Source organism: Castor canadensis, chromosome 1 (genome assembly GCF_047511655.1).
Source record: "Castor canadensis chromosome 1, mCasCan1.hap1v2, whole genome shotgun sequence".
Lineage (NCBI taxonomy): Eukaryota > Metazoa > Chordata > Mammalia > Rodentia > Castoridae > Castor > Castor canadensis.
In genome coordinates, this window is record NC_133386.1 from 14,278,622 (window position 1) to 14,297,723 (window position 19,102).

Below are 19,102 nucleotides of genomic sequence, written 5' to 3' on the forward strand. Positions count from 1 at the left end.
GCCAGCCTGAGCTACATGGCAAATTCAGGGCCAGCCAGAACTAAATAGTCAGACCTTGTCTCAAACCCTAAAACAAAACAAAACACAGTGCAACAATAACAACAAAACTGCAAAAGAGAAAGATCGAATGACTAGAAAGTCAGAGAAAGAACAGAGAGATTAAAAGAGAAGTGTCCCCAAAGGGGATGGCCATGCTACTGAACACCAGGGAGAGGCCAAGCAAGGCGAGGGATGAAAAGTAACCATTTTCTCTCATAGAAAAGAAGCCACTGGCCAGACATGGTAACACATGTCCCAGCTACTTGGGAATGGTGGCTGGAAGGTACTGAGTTTGAGGCCAACCCCAAGGAAAGTTATAAGATCCTCTTATGAACAAAAGAGCTTGGAGAATGGCTCAGGTACAAGGCCCTGGGTTCAAATCCTCATATGGGGATGAGAACCCACTAATGACTGTGGATTGAGATTGGGTATTTAGAGGTACTGAGGGTACATAAGTGAGCATGCACATAAAACTGCCATTCTCAGAGGCTGGGTTATGAAGTGAGAGGGAGAAAAGAAAGAAATAAGGGTTAAACTTGTGTGAGCACGTGTGTTTACAAGTGACAATTGAACATGCTGCGATTTGGGACTTTTCTAAACTGTGCTATCAACAGAAATAAAAAGTGTGTCTAGGTGTTTTCAGATGGGAAACTGCTGACTGTTTATATGCTGAGGAGAAAGGACAGAGGAGAGGATAGCATGGACCAAGGGCCTTGGAGAGCACTGGGGGATAGACAGGAGGGTCATCCTTAACCAATGAAACTGGAAAGCCTGAGGTAAGAGTGAGTCTGAACACAGATACACTTGTGAACATTTGAGATGCTGCAAGGATGGCTCCTGATGGCTTCCTGTGTGTGTGTGCGTGTGCGTGTGTGTGTGTGTGTGTGTGTGTGGTGTCACACACACATGCACTCTGGAAAATAAATTTGCATTGATCAAGATGGTGACCAGGTAAGGAAATAAGAGGAACCAGTTTCCATGTTAACATGTCATCAATAAATGTTATGGACTTGTCTGGAAGCTTCAGCAAGAACAGTAAGGTGTCACAGTCACCCAAGCATGATTTCACTTTGTCTTCAGAAGCACCCAGTATTGAACCTGTGCACAGGACAGTGGTTACCTGCTGCAATTCTATAGCTTCTTAGGAAAATTTCAGCTAGAACCTGCAGGGTCCTCACTCCCAGGCTGACCTCATTCTGTCACCCACCTCTCTTTTGCCTTCTTATAGACTAGAACCCCCTCACCACCACCAAAAAAAAAAAAAAAAAAACTCACTTTCTGCTATTTTTTTGGTGATTTTCCATATGGCTAAAACCTTCTTCAATATTTTTTGCCAATATATGTGTATCAGAAAGACTCAGGTCTTTTATTTTTCATTTCTGTTCTTTTTTTTTTTTTTTGGGCAATAGTGAGGTTTGAACTCAGGGCCTCATGCTTGCTAGGCAGGCAGGCACTCTACCACTTGAGCCACTCTGCTCAAGTTGACCTACTTATCCTCAACTGCAAAAGCAATGAAATTTAAAAATAGCAACTCACGGACTAAATACTGCTTTCCCAATTCAGCTTCTGTTGAGATACAGATAGATACACTAAAAGACTACTAAAACACATCAATTATATGTCTGGGTATGGAAAATTTCATTAAAATAGTAATAAAATATGTAATGTTACTTATAACTTGAGAGATTAAAAAACTTCAAAAGCCTGAAATGAATAAAAGGAAAACTTTTCATTATTTGTTTGAGTATTTTGAATTTCCTCATTACATTTTACCTTATTTAATATTAAAGTATTTTAATTAATCTATGTAAATAATGAATTTAGAAACAGTGACGATCTGGCTACTCTACACAGTTGGTGTCTGTAGATTTAGTTTTTTTAATCAAATACTTAGAAAATGTTTTAGAACGTCAGTCAGGATATTGTACATTTTAGGAACTGGATCATTTACTTCTCTTATTTTGCTGTATTAGTTACTCAGTTTTTAAATACCACTTACAATCTTTGTATTTCCATTTATCGAATACAAAATAAGAATGAATTTTTTGGTGACACTGGGTGTTGAACTCAGGACCTCACTCTCACTCTGCAGGTGCTCTACTGCTTGGGCCATTTTTGCTTTTGTTCCTTCGAGGGATAGGGTCTCACATTTATGCCAACCCGGGCTACAATCCTCCTATTTACACCTCCTACATAGCTGGGACGACAGGTGCACTCCTCCACCCCCACCTATTGGTTGAGAGGAGTCTTGCTGACTTTTTGTCCGGGGCTGGCCTTGAACCCTGATCCTCCTGATCACAGACATGAGCTACCATGCCCAAGAATGAGTTTTGGCCACTTGAAATATTGGCAAACTTAATGTATTAACTATAAACCAAAATTTTAAAAATTATTGTAACATGCTTTGGTATTTTTCAATTCTTCTTGTCTCAAGAATGTCACTGATGTCTCTGGTTTGTAGACCTGACCTTTGGTCCACACCACACATAGTTCCTGGAATATGTTGATCTGGACTCTTGTCTTCATTTTTACTCCAATCCTGTGCTTTCTTCTCCCAGGACATCGCTTACTACCAGTCCCTGTCTGCTGAGAGACTACAGTTGGATGCTGCAAGGATTCACCCTAGCACAACAGCCTCCCAGGAGTTCTATGAACCAGGGTTAGAGCCATCTGCCACCGCCAAACTGGGTGATTTGCAGCGCTCTTGGGAAACCTTAAAAAATGTGGTAAGCCTTTAAAGCCAGGGATTGGTTAGGCTCCCCATACTCCCATCACCTGAGGTATTATCTTTCAAAACACACACGGAGTTACACATCCAGCACTAAACCCTTTTGTGAAGCAATGAGGAAAGAAGTGTTGCAATCTGGAAGATAAGAGGTAACAGACTGTTGGTAAGATCTCTTTTCTTGTTCAGATCAGTGAAAAGCAGCGCACCCTCTATGAAGCTTTGGAACGCCAACAGAAGTACCAGGACTCCCTCCAGTCCATCTCCACAAAAATGGAGGCCTTGGAGATGAAGCTGAGTGAGAGTCTGCAGCCTGGCAGGAGCCCGGAAAGCCAGATGGCTGAACATCAGGTAAAAATATCTGTGAATTCAGCTCCCTGCATGGTGGAATAGGTGTGCTCTTAGGTTGGCCTGTCAAGCCTGTGTTCTCCAGAGCTGCCAGTTGGCAGTTCTTGTGGAACAAGCAAGATTCCATTGTGGGGGAGTGGGATCACTTCCACCTTTGCTACAAAGGGGAATCAAAGAAGGAGAAAATGAAAACTGGACCTCGACTCTAATTTTTAAAAGCTATCTGCATGGGTATATGTTTAGGACTTTTCTTACACAAAGTGCATTTTCTTACAGCTGCAAAATTGTTTTGATTTTGTTGTGAGCCATCATTGTAAGAGTAAAATATACCCCAGATCTTCCTTATGTGGGAATTAGCCATGTGTGTTCTCCCCATTATCCATTCAGAATAAGTCTTAGCTTTCTAAATTCTATATTTGTTTGTTTGTTTTGGCAACCCTGGGGTTTGAACTCAGGGCCTTGAGTTTGCTAGGTGCTCTGCCACTTGAGCCAAGCCCCCAGCCCTCTAAATTCTATGTGGTAATTGTGATTGTTTTGACTTCAATCATTTTTTAAAGGTATGTAAGCTAGAAAAAGCTTTAGTTTTATGAGGAACAGAGCTGATTTCATTAACGTAATTCAGAAAGAGGTTAAAAGTGCTTAACTTTAAAATGCATGCCAAGAAATGTTCTGATGTTCAAATGTGCTTAGCACCTTAGCCATGCTGTCAAGCATGCCATTAGCACAATCATATTTTTGTGGTTTGATTGCAGCCTAAGGAGGCATGTGACAACCCAACAAAAGGCAGAGGAAAAGAAAAATATCTTTAAATATTAATTAAGAGCTGTTTATAAAAAACAAAAGCCAGGTGTGGCGGTGCAGGCCTATAATCCCAGCATTAAGGAGTTTGAGGCAAGTGGATCACAAGTTCCAGCCTGGATCATATAGATAGACCCTGTCTTACCAAAAAAGCAAAAAACAAAACAAAAAAAAGGCAGGTGTGGTGGTGCATGATTGTAATCTCAGTTACCCAGGAGGCAGAGACAAGAGGATCAAGAGTTCCAGGCCAATGCCGGCAAAGTTAGGAGATTCTATCTCAAAAACAAAATGCAAACAAAAGGGCTACAGGTGTGGGTCAAGTGGCAAGGTGCTTGCCTAGCGTGTGGGTTCAGTCGCCAGTACGGTGTGCGCGCGTGTGTGTGTGTGTGTGTGTGTGTATGCAGTGAAACTCTGTACTTGTGTTCTTCGCTCTACATCTTTCTGGTTTTGGAAGCCAGGACGACCTTGAACTACCTTGCTTGTTCATATGGGGAGCTGGATACGATTGAATTCTTTTGCAATCTAGGCCCTTTTGTATAACACAAAAATGAGGACGTTTCACCTAAAGATAGCATGTTGAGAGATAGTGGTTTCAGGTTTGGGGCACCCTTGTATCTCCTTCAGATAAACATCAACAGGACATGCATTGAATCCATTTTTTAGAACTTACTTTCATCATCCACCTTCCGAAAGACTTTCTGCCATCCAAAGTTACCCACAATCCATGAGGTTTGGGAACAGTATGGCAGAAGTATGAAATTTAAACTGACCTTTGTCTTCCTACACCAGGCCAATCACGATGACACTCAGGGACTTAGGTGACTATTGCAGTGCTCTTTCCCTCTGAGCTCCACTTGTTTCCTGACTAGACTGCTACCCTTCCAAATGCCCCTCTCCCTTCAGGAAAGTCCTCAGCATCACCCTGTTCTCTTTAACTGCAGCTTCGGTGTTCTCATTGTGGACAGTCACTCCATTCTCACCTGGCCTTGTTGTGCCAGCATGCTCCCTGTCACTCCTTGCTTTTCTGGGTTGCACAGTTGTATCTGCTCTGTTGTCCCCTGAACCTTGGCTTCATGGTACCTGGAAGAGGGGAGAACATTGCCACTGTTTGATTATAGCTCTGCAGACCAACTTTGATGGGCAGTCTGTTCAGTGGTCACTTCCTTCAAACATGCAAAAAGCAAGGCAGCATAAACCCTCCAATGGCTGCATCACAGTGAATGTGAGGGTCAGTCACTCCAAAGAGCATCAGCCAATGCCAAGGGGGAGGTTGAAATTGTTTTTCTCTCTGCCTTCAGGTCATCTCTACTTTTGTTCAGGGTCCATCCATCATCCTGGTGGCCCAGGTGACTGACCACAGCTGCTAAAGCCCCTTCACTGGCTCCCTCATGAGTTAGAAACTGCAGGCAAGCAGGGAAAGTCCTGTTGACTCAGGCTCCAGAGCTCCTAATTGAATATGCAAATTAGCTCCCAGTCATTAGTATGAAAGTACACATGAGCAGGATAGAGAGCAAAATTATTGTTTTGTTTAGAAGATTTAATGGAGAAAACTGAAATTGCACATGATTGCTAAGTGGTGTAAATTGGTAGGGCATCTGTGACTTTTCTTGTAATGAGGGCAAGCCACATGACTCTGTCCTTCTAAATAAGGACGGCGATGAGAAGATGCAGCCAGTTCAATGATGACCATCACACAGCGGGCTTAACAATGATATTAATGATTTAATGGGAAGGAGAAATATATAAAGAGTGTTTAATTCGGTATGATTCTGCATATTCGTCACATTTTCCATCTGAGCTATTTTTGCTAACTTTTGCTGTCTGTGCCTAAGTTCCACAAATTCTGGGACAGAGCTGCCCACATGAAAAGCAACTGTATCACAATATCTAAATTTGTTCTTGTCTTCTAAAATGGTACTTTAAAAATTCTGAGTACTATTATAGAATTGCTGCTTCTAAATTTCAACTGCATGGGGGTAAGAAAGTCCAGTATGCTTTTTATATTTGAAAAATTAATAGAGACACTTCAATTGTTACTTCTTTCCTGACATGCTGTTTTGAAAGTATTGCTTCTTATAAAGAGTTAACTGAATTCCTAGTTTTCCTCCAAGCACTGGTCTAGATGCACTAAATTTAAAAGGAGGACTAGGCATTTTTGACCTTTATTATCTCTTCCTTGTGTGATGGGTTTAATTTTAAGACTTGAGTGCATCAGAAGCTGACGATGGCTGTTGTTCTGGGTGGATGTGGAGCTCTGGGAGCTGGTTGGCCATTCCACACTCAGCTTAGTGATAGATAGTAGGCAGAGCACTGAGCTTATTTTGTTTTTGGCTTTGTTTTTAATATATGTAGCAACTCAAATAGGCCGTGAAGAGAACTGTGTTTGGTGTAGATAGTTCTGAGAGTCCACATGAGATTACTGTTTGCATGTGATGTTGAACTGAGAGTGAGCTCCATGTGTTGCCTGTAATATTAAAGAGTTGTGTGTTTTTGAAAAGCTCAAAGTACTCCTCTTTAAGTAAAAAAAAAATGATTAGCATGCACTCATTGTGTACTAATTGCACACAGGAATGAGATTCAGTGTGATTTCTATAGCGTGCAGATAACCCACACTGATCAAATCCAGCCTCCCTTTTCCCATCCCACCCCCAGCACTTCCTCACCCCCTTCTAATCCCATGTCATCGCTAGACACTACTCTAAACCACATGCTGTCAGGCCCAGACCTTCCTGGTTATCACCAGTCAGAAATCCAGAGACACGCATTTCATCTCCTTTGCTTATTTTGGAATCTTCTACTCAGAATCACGGAAATGAAGGCATATTTTGACTGTGAAATCTTATTTTTAATTAAAATGAAATCTACATAACATAAAAATTAATTATTTTAAAGTGTACCATTCAGTGGCAATTAAAACATTCATTTCATACAGCCTCTACTCTATCTTGTTCCAAAATGCTTGAATCACTCCAAATAAAACCCCAGGCCCATTGAGCTTGGCCTGTGAGCTTAAAGCAGAAACAGAGACAACTCCTCGTACACACACACACACACACACACACACACACACACACACACACACATACACATACACACTTGCACACACACACTCACACACATACACTCTTGCACACATACACATAGGAAGAAAACTAGTGGTTCTAGAGTGCTGAGTCCCTCATTCCTCATTAAAGAACACTCAGAAAGTAAAAGTTCTCATGGGACAGTGTGAATTAGAAGTGGATGTAATTACTTCACCACACACCTGGATGACCAAGTCACTGAGACTAAAGAAAGTATGCTTTTTTCTGGTGGATTCATGTGTGATTCAGATATCATTTTATCTCTCGTGAATTAGAATTAATTAAATTCAATTAGATGTGTTGAATGTCTACAACGTGCACAGCAAAAAGACAAGGTTTTCATTAATGTACAATTTAAAAGCCTGCAGATGTAGGTGACAAACACACTAAATAAAGAAAACAGAATGTGACTGTGGGCTACTGTGGAGGGAGAGGATAAATGAAATAAGATCTGGCCAGGATCTGGAAAGACAGTGACTTTGAAAATTTTGAGTGGCAGCAGGAGTAGGTAGGAGGCACTATAAATGTAAGCATGTGTGGAAAGGCACTGGGAGAGAATGAGACAGAGCGTGGTGTGAAATCACAACACAAGGAGGCTTTTCTTGTTTATATGGAAGGATCCATGCAGAGAGAGAAAGAGAGAGAGAAAGAGGTGAGTATTATTACAGAGGAGGCTTTAAATTCAGACCAAATAATATAGATTTTATATTTTTGTCAATCAGGTACCAAATAAATGATTAAAAATAATCTAAAATAAGTTACTAGGCAAAAAGTACCTTAAATGAATTATAAGGGCAGCCAGTCTGTAAATTTAATGGAATCTGATTTTAAAATCCCAGCAAGACGTGGTACAGACCTGTGATCTCAGCACTTGGGAGGTAGAGGCAGGAGGTTGCAAGTTCAAGGCCAACCTAGCTACACAGGGAGACAGTCTCAAAAAAACAAAAAAAAAAACCAAACAACAAAAATATATCCCAGCAAGCTTTTTTTGGTAGAAATTAATAAGTGAACTATAAGATATATTGCAAACATATGAAAAATATGTATTGAAAATGGAAAGAGGAAAGAATGCTGAAGATGACCTTGAAGAAAATGAGTAAAGTTGAGAAATGACGTATCCTAGCAGGTAGCAAGAATAATAAAACTCTAAGAATTGAGGTAGTGTGTTCTTTACACAGAAGGCCAAATGGGTCAATGGGACAGAAGTAGAGGGCAGAAATAGAGTCACCCTGTGCAGAGTCACCCTGTGCAGACCCTTTGCGTAGAGAAATGATGATACAGTAAAATAATAGGTGAAAGAAAAAAGTGGGCTACTGGAGTGGCTCAAATGGTAGCGTACCTGCCTAGCAAGTGTGAGTCCCTCAATTCAAGCTGCAGTCCTGCAAAAAAAAAAGACAATGGACAAAAAAGTTTTAGCAGGCAGCCACAAAGATGGCCAAAAGCATATTGAAAAATTTCAATAGTCATCAGAAAATGCAAATTAAGTACAATGAGATTACACTCAGGATTACCCACTAGAAAGTTCTAAATTGCAGATCCACAGGGCAGTCGACGGTGGAATATAATACAACCGCCAACATGTGTAGCCCTGTCTACTGCACAGGATGAACAGCTCTCACAGTTGTGGTAGGAGGTGAAGAAGCCAGACATAAAACAGTGCGTCCTGTGTAGTTTCCTCCACTTAATGCTGAAGCATAACCCAGGGCCATCGATGGCGTTTACTCTCTTCAACAGAATAATTCGAAAGGAGGGGAATCACCTCGGGGAGGAGGTCCCGGGGGGCGTAGAGTCCTGAAGGCTCTATTTCTTGATGTGGGTGATGGCAGCACAGAGATGTACATCCTCACTTTGTGTACTTTTCTGGATGTGTGTGATAATGCCAGTGTAACTGTCTATTCAAATGACTTGGACAGGACAGGGTATTGGGAGATAGAAGGTTTTTTGTGGTTCTTTTGGATTTTAACAGTCATCGAGCACTGTGAGGAGGCACAGTGTTTTCTGTGCAGCCTGCAGTACGAGGAGGAGGACTTTGACTTTGGGTGGGGATGCAGACATACAAGGTGTATTCTGGTGGGGTAGGATTTGGATGGAGGAGAGGACAGTGGGAGGAAGGACTTCTGGCTCTCTATCTTGAGCAGTAAGGAAGGAATGGTCGAAGACAGGGAGGAAGCAGGCTTGAGGCTGTCAAAGGACAAAATCACAACTGAGTTTAATGATAATAATTGGCTTTAATTTTGATTCTAGAGTTGGGAAATGGTTCAGGCCATAAAATACAATCAGTGCTCCAATGAGTTGAGCAGAAGTTGGTTTTGTAGACCAGGAAGGGCTGATAGATAAAAAGCAGAAATAAGAAGCAAATACCAGATCAGTTATTTCAAAGTTACTGTCCTTGTAAGCCAAGGGCACGGAGTCAGAACAGAAAAACACTTGGCTGATATAAAATTCCTTTAGGTCACTTCTTGTGTGTAAGTATTAAAGCACAGAGAATATCATTGCCATGCTGGTTGAAACTGGGGACCAGAGAGCAGGAGCCTCGTCCACAATGATGACCTCCTATAAATTCTTCTCGCCTTTGTCCCCAGCAGTATGGGGTTTGAACTCAGGACCTCCCACTAACTAGGCAAGCATTCTACCACTTGAACCACACTCCCATCCCTTTTTACATTTCTCAAGTTTGCTTTTCAGATAGGGTCTTGTGCTTTTACCCAGGCCAGACTCAGACTACAGTTCTTCTACCTACACCTCTCAAGTAACAGGAAAGTAGTTACCTTCACATCCAGCTTGATAAAAGGTCTTGAGAGCATTTTTTTGGGGGTGGGGGCATGGGCTGGCCTCAAATTGTGATACTTCTATCTCTGCCTCCCAAATAGCTTGTACCCAGCCCCAACCTCTTGTACTTTTTATTTACCAATATAACACGATAGAAATACCCATAAGCTATATAAGTTGAATGCAGAATCCTAAGATTTTGGACAGCCTTCGGAAGCTGTCCAAAGCTTTCTAGTGACAGCCCAGCACTAGAAAGCACGTGAAACCTGGGGAACAGACTGTGGAGAGAGTTAAGAGGGTCTGGAAATCACATTTTAGAGTTGGATCAAAAAGGAGAAGAATGAGGACAGTGTCACAACACAGAAGAAAGCTACAGATTTCTCCAGCTTATATAACATGGGAGTGACAAACTTGATTTTCGGCATGGGATCAAAGACTTTGATGTAATTCAACATACCCCTCTCGTGAGCCTTTTGGAAACCAGAAAGATCTACTGACTTGTTCTAAGTCACTTAAGATAGTGGCATACTCAGTCTATCATTTGACACTTCAGTGGGTAGCCCCCAGGTGCCAGTTAAGCGATGTCCAAATGAAGGCCTGCACTAGTCTCAGCGGATGTGGGATGCAGGTGGGCCAAGACTCCTTGGTTTAGGAGCACATCCTCGAGTGACCCTTGGCCCTCTCCTCCCTGCAGGCGCTGATGGATGAGATCCTCCTGCTGCAGGATGAGATCAACGGGCTCCAGTCGTCTCTTGCAGAGGAGCTGGTGGCCGCATCTCGGGAGTCCGACCCCGCCGAGCAGCTGGCCCTGCAGTCCACACTCACTGTCCTGGCCGAGCGGATGTCCACCATCAGGATGAAAGCGTCAGGGAAGAGGCAGCTGTTGGAGGTAGCCAGGAATTTAGGTTGACCTTGCTTCTGAAGTAATTCTTAAAGTCCTGCTTCAGCTGGTATTGTGTTTCCAGCAGGGTCTGGAGAACAGAGTGAGGTCAGTGTGTGACTATGAATCTGTCCTTGTTCCCTCGCTGACTCACTCCAAGTGGGACCGGCTAAGAAAGCTGTGAAAAGCAAGTAATTGGTAGGCGGAGCCTTGCGAGAAGTAATTGCAGATTTGCATAATGGTTTGCTGTGTTTAAATAAGAGCCTTCAATCAACGACAGTGCTAATACTATCAAGAATAAATCCCAAAAAACACTGTGAGCCAGTCCAAACATAGACATTCATGAACACAGTCTTGCCACTCTGGTTCTCATAACCCTTCATTTGAATACTATTTGATAGACAAAATTTTGACTACGATAATGTCTGTGTTAAAAAACTCAGCTATTTTTTTATTCTCATAACTGTTGGCTCTAAACATACCGATGTTCCCATCATCACTCCTATAACTTGGTTAGGCTGCAGGCCTCAGGAGACCTCAGTAGGGTCTGGTTCCTTCTGTCTCAGGGCCTTGCAGCTGATACTGAGCTCAGGTCTATTGCCATCCACCAGTGCCTTTTGTCATTGGTTCTAATCCTTGACTTCCTAATCTTCTGGGAGATTCTTTGAGGGTGTCACATTGACCTCTAAGGCACCTGAGAATTACTGGGGAATCCTTTCAAAATTTCCAATGTTGATACACAGCCCCAAGAAATTCTGAGTTTGTGTCCTGAGATGTTGCCTAAGTACAGGTTTGTTTTTAAAAGTTTCCCAGTAATTCTGACATGCAAGGAAGGCTTGAGACGACTGCTCTATTGTGTTGACTCTTAAGCTGTCACCTCCCAGTGACCTGTGTCACATTCAACTCAATTCCTTAGGAGAAGCTAAATGATCAGCTGGAGGAGCAGAGACAGGAGCAAGCCTTGCAGAGGTATCGCTGTGAGGCTGACGAGCTGGACCACTGGCTCTTGAGCACCAAAGCCACTCTGGACGTAGCGCTTGGCACACCCCAGGAGCCCATGGACATGGAGGCCCAGCTGGTGGATTGCCAGGTACAGAAATGGTCCCCCAGGAAGGTGTCAGCCTCACAGAGTATATTTTGTCTAGAAGATGTACTGGTAAAAAATCTTTGTATAATATATGATTTTTCACAACCCACAGATTTGTACATTTAGAGAATAGAAAAGCTGTACACTATAAAAGCTAAAGTTTGGGTTTCCAAACTTGGACTTGGTTTTTTTTCTTTTTTTAAAAACATAGTATCTGCTCTTTCAAAAATGTTCAGTTTCTAACAGTGTTAGACCATAGGCACCAAAATACTTATGGTGTGTATATTTAGTAGTTAAAAAGAAACACAAAGCCAACAAGTAGGACTACTGACAGTGAGTCAAGCTGTGAATAAGCCCAGCAGGAAGCACCCCTCCAGGCTGTTTTCTTATTTTGGTTCTAGTCCTGATACATTAGTTGTAAAACTTTTCCAACCATCAGTTTTTAGGAAGACAGAGAGACTGATGGTGTGATGCTGTGAGACTCACAGCCCAAGCCAGCCTGGAATTTTAGATCCTCCTGCCTCTGCCTCCTGAGTGCCAGGATTACAAGTATGCCCCACCTTGCCTGGCTAACCACAGGTGTCTTTGAAGCAAAGAGTTTACTTCCTTCCCATGCTAGGTCTCTAGGAATTAATGTGAGAGGTAGTTGTATAAGGTTTTTATTCTAATATTTTCTTCTTACCTTTTATCATGGAAATTTCTAAATACATATAGTAAGAATACATGTGTTAGCTTTCTGCTGCTGTGACAAAATACCAAAAAAGAGGAAAGGTTTATCCTGGCACAGTTTGAGAGATTTCATCCCATACCACAGACCCCATTGCTTTGGACCTGTGGCAGCACAGTACATCATGGCAGGAACACATGGAAAAGGAAGCTTGTTTGCCTCATGACTGAGTGTAGAAGAGAGAGACAAAGATACCAGTGTGCACAATTCACTTAGTGAGCACACCTCCAATAACCTGAAACCGTCTGCTAAATCTACCCTCTTAATGGTTCCTCCACTTTCCAGTAGCAAACTGAGGACCAGGCCTTTGACATGTGATCCTCCAGGGAACGTTGCAGGTCCAAACTATAGCAGTTGGCAATAAACTGTGTGTCTGCCATTGAGCTCCAAGTGTACTTTACAAGCTCTTTCATTAAATAACTAGGAAATGCCTAGAACACCCAGCCCAATCTATAGGGTTCAATTTCAGTGCACACAATTTCATATTTCACCCATCTGGAATGAAATAAAATATGCAAATATCATTAATTAGTGAACTCTGCCTTTCTTCTTCACACACTCACACAATGGTCTTTCTTCTTAATACACCATATTGGTCTTTCCTGCTTATAATTTGAAATTCATAATATTGCTTATTATCGTTTGTGTTTTTAAAAGCATTAAGAAATTTAACTCTGTGTGTTCAAAGCATTTTTATTCCTTGCCATATGTGAGGTTTCTGTTCCTTTAATTTTCTTTTCTGCTGTTTCATGCCTGAGAAGAAAAATCTATTTTTAACACTTAAGGCTTGAAATGAGCACCTGAACTAGCATTTTTAACTTTTGTCACTATTGCTGCACCACCACACCCAGCTTTGAGTGTATCTATTTTTATACCAATGCATAATTCTGACAATATATTTCAGGACTTTTGCAAACTATTAGTATTGTGACCATATTACAAGAAACCAGAAGCATATGAAATTGAAACTAAGCAACATACAATCCTTCTAATATTCAAAATCAAATAAAATCTATAAATGAGGCCAGTTAAAGCTTAGTCCATTAAAAACCTAATATTAAGCCAGTTAAAAATCTAGCCAATGAAAATCTAGAAAAAAGCCCATTGTGTGATAATTATAGCTGTAGCTGTTACAGAGTCAGTCACATGATGGCTTTTGGGAGTCCCTTTCTCCTTAAAAGAAAAAAAAATCCCACAAAGACTAGTGTGATCTGGAGTGAATTCCTCACTATATTCATTTTTTCTTCATATTTGAAAAGAAATTAAATTTAAAAGTCTTCTTGTGTCTCAGAAAGTCTTACGAGCTCTCAGTCCATTGCCTGCTGTACTCACTGAAAAATCCTGCACAGAAGTTCATTAACTTCCTAAATCTTCTCAAGGACATTAGCCCTAGATCTTCAGTTCAGTACAATTTTGCTCTTCCACTTGGCTCCGGTTCTTCGAAGTCATGTTCTTAAAAGTGGTGGGACAGTAATAATTCTTATTTTGTACAGGAAAATAAAATATCTTTGCCACTAATAAATCACTTGATTGAGTAATAATTAGAAAGTACACTCCAAATAGTTTAGAGTTAAGGAGTAGGAACAATAATTTCTGTAGAATATAAAGCTATTTCTTGTTTATTTGGTTTTTTGGGGTTTTTTTTAGTCTTTTATGTTTTTTATAAGGTCTTGCCTCGAGAGGAGATTATTTAGCATGCTCTCTGGACTGATCTCCACAATAAAGGAAAACCCTATAACACCCCAGCATAGAAATAAGATAAAAATTGGAAATGTAAGGTTAAAAATATACCAGAGAACTGAGCATAATGGTGCACACCTATAATCCCAGTACCCAGGAGACAGAGGCGGGAGGATCATAAGTTCAAGCCCAGCCTGAGCCCAATAATGACACCCTGTCCCAAAAAAACAAAGCTAAAACCAAAACAAAACAAAACAAAATTCAAAAAAGAAAGAGGAGCAACTACCTGAAAAATAATCAACCCAGAGAAGCAAAGTTTTGAAAGAGGATCCTTTTAAAGGATCAACAAGGAAAAGGTTGATTCTGTGATATTTTTTACTCTTAGTCACAACTAAGAGTATAATATAACACTGTAACAATAAAATAACAGTAAGAATGAAATAACACTCTCCTTATCTGTTGACTGTATCAAATGTGCTTCCATGCTTCTTTCCCAATGTGTTTTTAATTATAAAATATCTAATCTTGGAAAAGAGAAAAATTACCAGGCATTGTGGTATACGTCTAAAATCAGAGCTACTCAGGAGGCAGAGATGGGAAGATCACTGTTTGAAATCAGTGGGGCAGATGAGATGCTATCAAAAATAAATTAAAAGCCACGTGCTGATGGCTCACACCTGTAATCCTAGCTACTTGGGAGGCTGAGATCAAGAGGATCAAAGTATAAGGCCAGCCTGGGCAAATAGTTCACAGGACTCCATCTCTAAAAATTAACCAGCAAAAATGAACTAGAAGTGTGGTTCAAGCTGTGGAGCCCCTGATTTGTAAGGGCAAAACCCTGAGTTCAACCCCAGTCCCCTCAAAACTGAAGGAGCAAAGGATTGGGGTGCAGCCTAGCAAACCTGAGGCTCTAAATTCAATCCCCAATATCTCCAAAGAAATAAAAAGAAAAAGAAAAATTAAGAAGCTCAACCAATTAAAGAAAAAAAAATGTCCTTACAACTACTCTTCAAAGCTCCAAAAAATCCCAGCGGCCTGCTGGTTGGGTGAAAGCCCATGAAGGTCGCACAGTGCCTTGGGGACCAGTCCCCGCAGAGGCTGTAGGAGCCTCCCTCCTGTTCTTGCAGAAAATGCTGGCGGAGATAGAGCAGAAGGTGGTGGCTCTCTCTCAGCTGTCCGTCCACAATGAAAACCTGCTACTGGAAGGCAAGGCACACACAAAGGATGAGGCTGAGCAACTGGCCGCGAAGCTGAGGATGCTCAAAGAGAGCCTCCTGGACTTGCAGAGGGCCCTGCACGACAAGCAGCTCAACATCCAGGTAAGGCTGGGGATGGAGACCCCACGGGCTGTCCTGTGCATCCCGGTGTGTGGCGGGAGGAGGGCAGGCACGGGTGAAGCGCACACATGTGCGCACCTGCTGTGCACTGACATTGCAGCATGATTTACACTCTGACTTTGGCATGGGGTTTCAACTGAAATTCATAGATATGAGGACTGCAGTGTAGGGAAAGACAAGAAAGGAAAAATAATGACACCCCCAAACCTTAAGCATAGTCCTGAATGATCTGTTCTGACACGCCCACTTTTCTACTACATTGTACCCTTTTGTACTGTGTGCTTTATGCAGTGCTCACAACTTTGGGACTGTCAAATATTCCAGGAGAATTGAACCTTTTACTCTGCTGCAGTGGTCTTCATGTTTCATTTTATATTGCTAGAGGTTTTAGAGTAATACTTGCCTGCCATATCTTTTAACTTCCTATTTTTTCAACATTTCTGTGTCCTTACATTTTAGATTTGTTTCTTATAAAGAATATTTCATTATAGTTTATTGGTTATACATTTATCTGATCAAAAACATGCCTCACTTTTATAGGAGATGCTTAATCCATTTCAATTTATTGTGATTACTGAAATGTTTAGATTTTATTATTTTACTTTTTATTTTCTATATTTGTCCTATTCTTTCTATAGTTCCTCCTTCTTTTTGACCTTCATTTTTTTTAAGTGGCTAAGTAGTTTTGTTTTTCTCCCCTTTACTTTTTACCATGCAGACCTATAAATTCAAAGTTAATATAAGTAATCTCCCTCCATTATGTCAATATATTTTATATATTATCATTATATCTTAGAATGCTTTCACTCAGCATCTCCCATGTACCTTGCATGTTTGTGGCATACTATCCAGCATTTTCTTACATTTTATTAATAACTATAAATTCCTATTATCAGCCTGTGCAAAAATTAAGCAACTATTTATTGAGAAGCTACTATGTGCCAGCTGCTATTCTGTGTGACAGAGTGAAGGACGTGGGAAACAACTGTCTGTCTACAACTTTGTATCTATATATTCCTGTCTTCCAGGAATCATGATTGTTAGAGACAGGTAATAAGGAAAGTTAGAATGTATCATCACACACCAAAATAATAACAACTACAGATGACATGACATAAGGCAGGTAAACAGGGGAGAGGATTTTTAACAGGGACGTCAAGAAATCCTTGCGTGATTTACACTGAAGGAGTGAACCATGTGGATGTGAGCAGAGAAGAGTGGAAAGCCCCAGGTGAGATTACACCTGGTCTGTCCAAAGCCAGTGAAGCTTGAGTGAACTAAACAAGAGGAGGGTAGTGACAAGTGCGGTCAACCACATCTTTGTCTGTTTTGGATGTTATAACAAAAGTGCCAAAATCTGAGTCACTTATAAACCATAGAAATTTATTGCTCCCAGTTCTAGAAGCTGGGAAGTCTAAGATCAAGATGCTATAGATTCAGCATCTGATGAGGGGTCTCTCTCATTACAGGTGGCATCTTTTTACTGTGTCCTGACAGGGTGGAAGGTGCTAGCGAGCTTTCTGGGGTCTTTTTTCAAGAAAGCTAATTCCATTAGCCACATCCCAAAGGTCCCTAGGTAGCGTTTTAAGGCATGCAGTTTGAGGAACTCACCAAGGAAGCCAGGGTAGGAAAAGAAGACCACCTTCCTAGAGTCAACCCTTGGGTCAGTCCTAAATTAAGAGGTTGGGAGGGCTAGAGAGTTGGGTGGAGAAGTCAGTGAGGCTGGAGGAAGACTGAGAGTTTGGTCCCTTGAAGACCTTCAGATTCTGCTGCTAAGTGGGTAAGACAAGGACTGAGAACTGCCCACAGGACCTAGCAATATGCAGATGGTTGGTGACCTCAGCACCAGCTGTGTTGGAGGTGGTAGAGGCAGCAGTACTCTGAAACGAAAGCAAGAATGGAGATGAGGAACTGAAAAGGGAGAAGACAGGTAACAGCAGAAGTCTTGCAATAAAGGGGAACAGAGAAATGGGAGAACCTTGGAGAGAAGTGTCAAGAAAAATGTAGTTTTGACATCAGAAAAACAACAGTGCGTTTAGTGGTAGGTAGAAAAACTCAGCAGGGAAAAAGCTGATCTAAGAGGCATGATATTGTAAAAGCAATCTTCTTGTGTAGGAGGAATAAACTGGAATGGGAAGTGGAGGGTTGGAGGATTAAGTCTCTCTTTCTTTCCCGGTAGGCCAGGGGCTGAGTGGTCTACAAGTCCAATGACTCCCCACTGCACAGGCTTCTGATGGTGTCATCTGCCCCCTAGCCTGTCCTAATGCAAACTTTGCCCTCCGACTTTCCCCGTCATGGGTCATGGTTGAGATCAAGTCAATCCCTTTTTCACTTACTATTTTTTAAAAAATCAGGAGTAAGGGAAAATCTGCCATTCAAGTACAAATGCTGGTATTGTAGAGAGAGCCTTCTGGAAGTTCACTGAAACCTTGCTTCTGTTTTCTCAGTGTGATAGTGGTACTGATTAACCCAGCCATTTTTCAGGGTTTCGCTAATTGTATGATTGTCTGATCTGGGAAATCAAACTTAATCAGCTTAAAAATATTAGAAGCAATGAAGGAATTTAGTAGAACTTGGCTTATTAAAAAAATTCTCAGCACTGCTAGATAAATAAATAAGTAAATAAAGCCATCTGTAATCTTCATATATTCAGCCAAAACCAAGTTAGAGTAATACATCATTTTCCATCAGTAATATCAATAAAACATGAAATATCATAATGAATGGTACTTAAAACTGACGAATAAAAGAATATGTAAAAATAGATCTAGCTTATTTTTGGATAGGCCTATAATATTTTTGAGCTGTCAGTTCTTCATTTCTTAACATATCAGTTTAAATTATTCTCAACTAAAATAATAACTGAAGAGATTCCAAGATGGCAGCTAGAGGGAGGAAGCAGAAAGCATGCCTCCTAAAGTAAAATCTTGGAGAGATACTGGAGATACACCTTACAGGTAAAATAACAACTGAATATTTTTGGAAAAGGGACAAAAAATTTTAGGCTTACCTGGAGAAAAAAAAACATAGAAATTTTGAAAGTTAGAGAGTTATGGGGGTTATTAGTCTTATATACTAAAATACAGTATTATAAAATTAAAATATTTTGTTATTGGCATATGAACCAAAAAAATTAAACAAAACTAATGTTCCAAGAAGAGATTCATATATATGAAAGAATTTAATAAATGGTTAAGGTGGTATTATAAATCAGTGAACAAAATATGACCTAACCTGTAAATAATAATAAGTAGGTGAATTGCTTGAAATAATAAATGGATTTCTTGCCCCCTTTTTTAATAGAAAAGATTCATCACAATTGGGTCAAAGATTTAAATATAAGAAATTAAACCTGAAAAGTACTCACTGTATGAGTAGATTTTTAAAAAGGTCTTTGGAGAGAAGAACCTGTGCCACTGAGCTCCAAAGCCAGCAATTGGTTTCTTTAAAGTAACTTCATAAAAGTCAAACAGTTCTGTATGATCAAAAAAAATATTAAGTTGATAGACATAAGCAGTAAAGAAGCTGTGAGTTTATGAGTCTTTTGTAAATCCAAAAGAAAGGATTACCTAAAGAAATGTGGGTAAAAGATGTAAGAAACACAAATGGCCAATGACATGCAGAAACTC

The 19,102-nt window shown here is 40.7% G+C and overlaps 1 protein-coding gene across 19 annotated transcripts in view; it reads left to right on the forward strand.

Moving 5' to 3' along the window:
* Nucleotides 1–19,102, forward strand: part of Syne1 (spectrin repeat containing nuclear envelope protein 1) — a 437,993-nt gene that overhangs the window by 287,669 nt on the left and 131,222 nt on the right. For all 19 annotated transcript variants that reach the window (XM_074072146.1, XM_074072138.1, XM_074072173.1 and 16 more), the window contains 5 exons: nucleotides 2,598–2,765; nucleotides 2,954–3,115; nucleotides 10,457–10,651; nucleotides 11,559–11,732; nucleotides 15,264–15,455. In XM_074072146.1, the coding sequence (XP_073928247.1) occupies nucleotides 2,598–2,765; nucleotides 2,954–3,115; nucleotides 10,457–10,651; nucleotides 11,559–11,732; nucleotides 15,264–15,455 (891 nt within the window). The remainder of the gene's footprint in view (nucleotides 1–2,597; nucleotides 2,766–2,953; nucleotides 3,116–10,456; nucleotides 10,652–11,558; nucleotides 11,733–15,263; nucleotides 15,456–19,102) is intronic.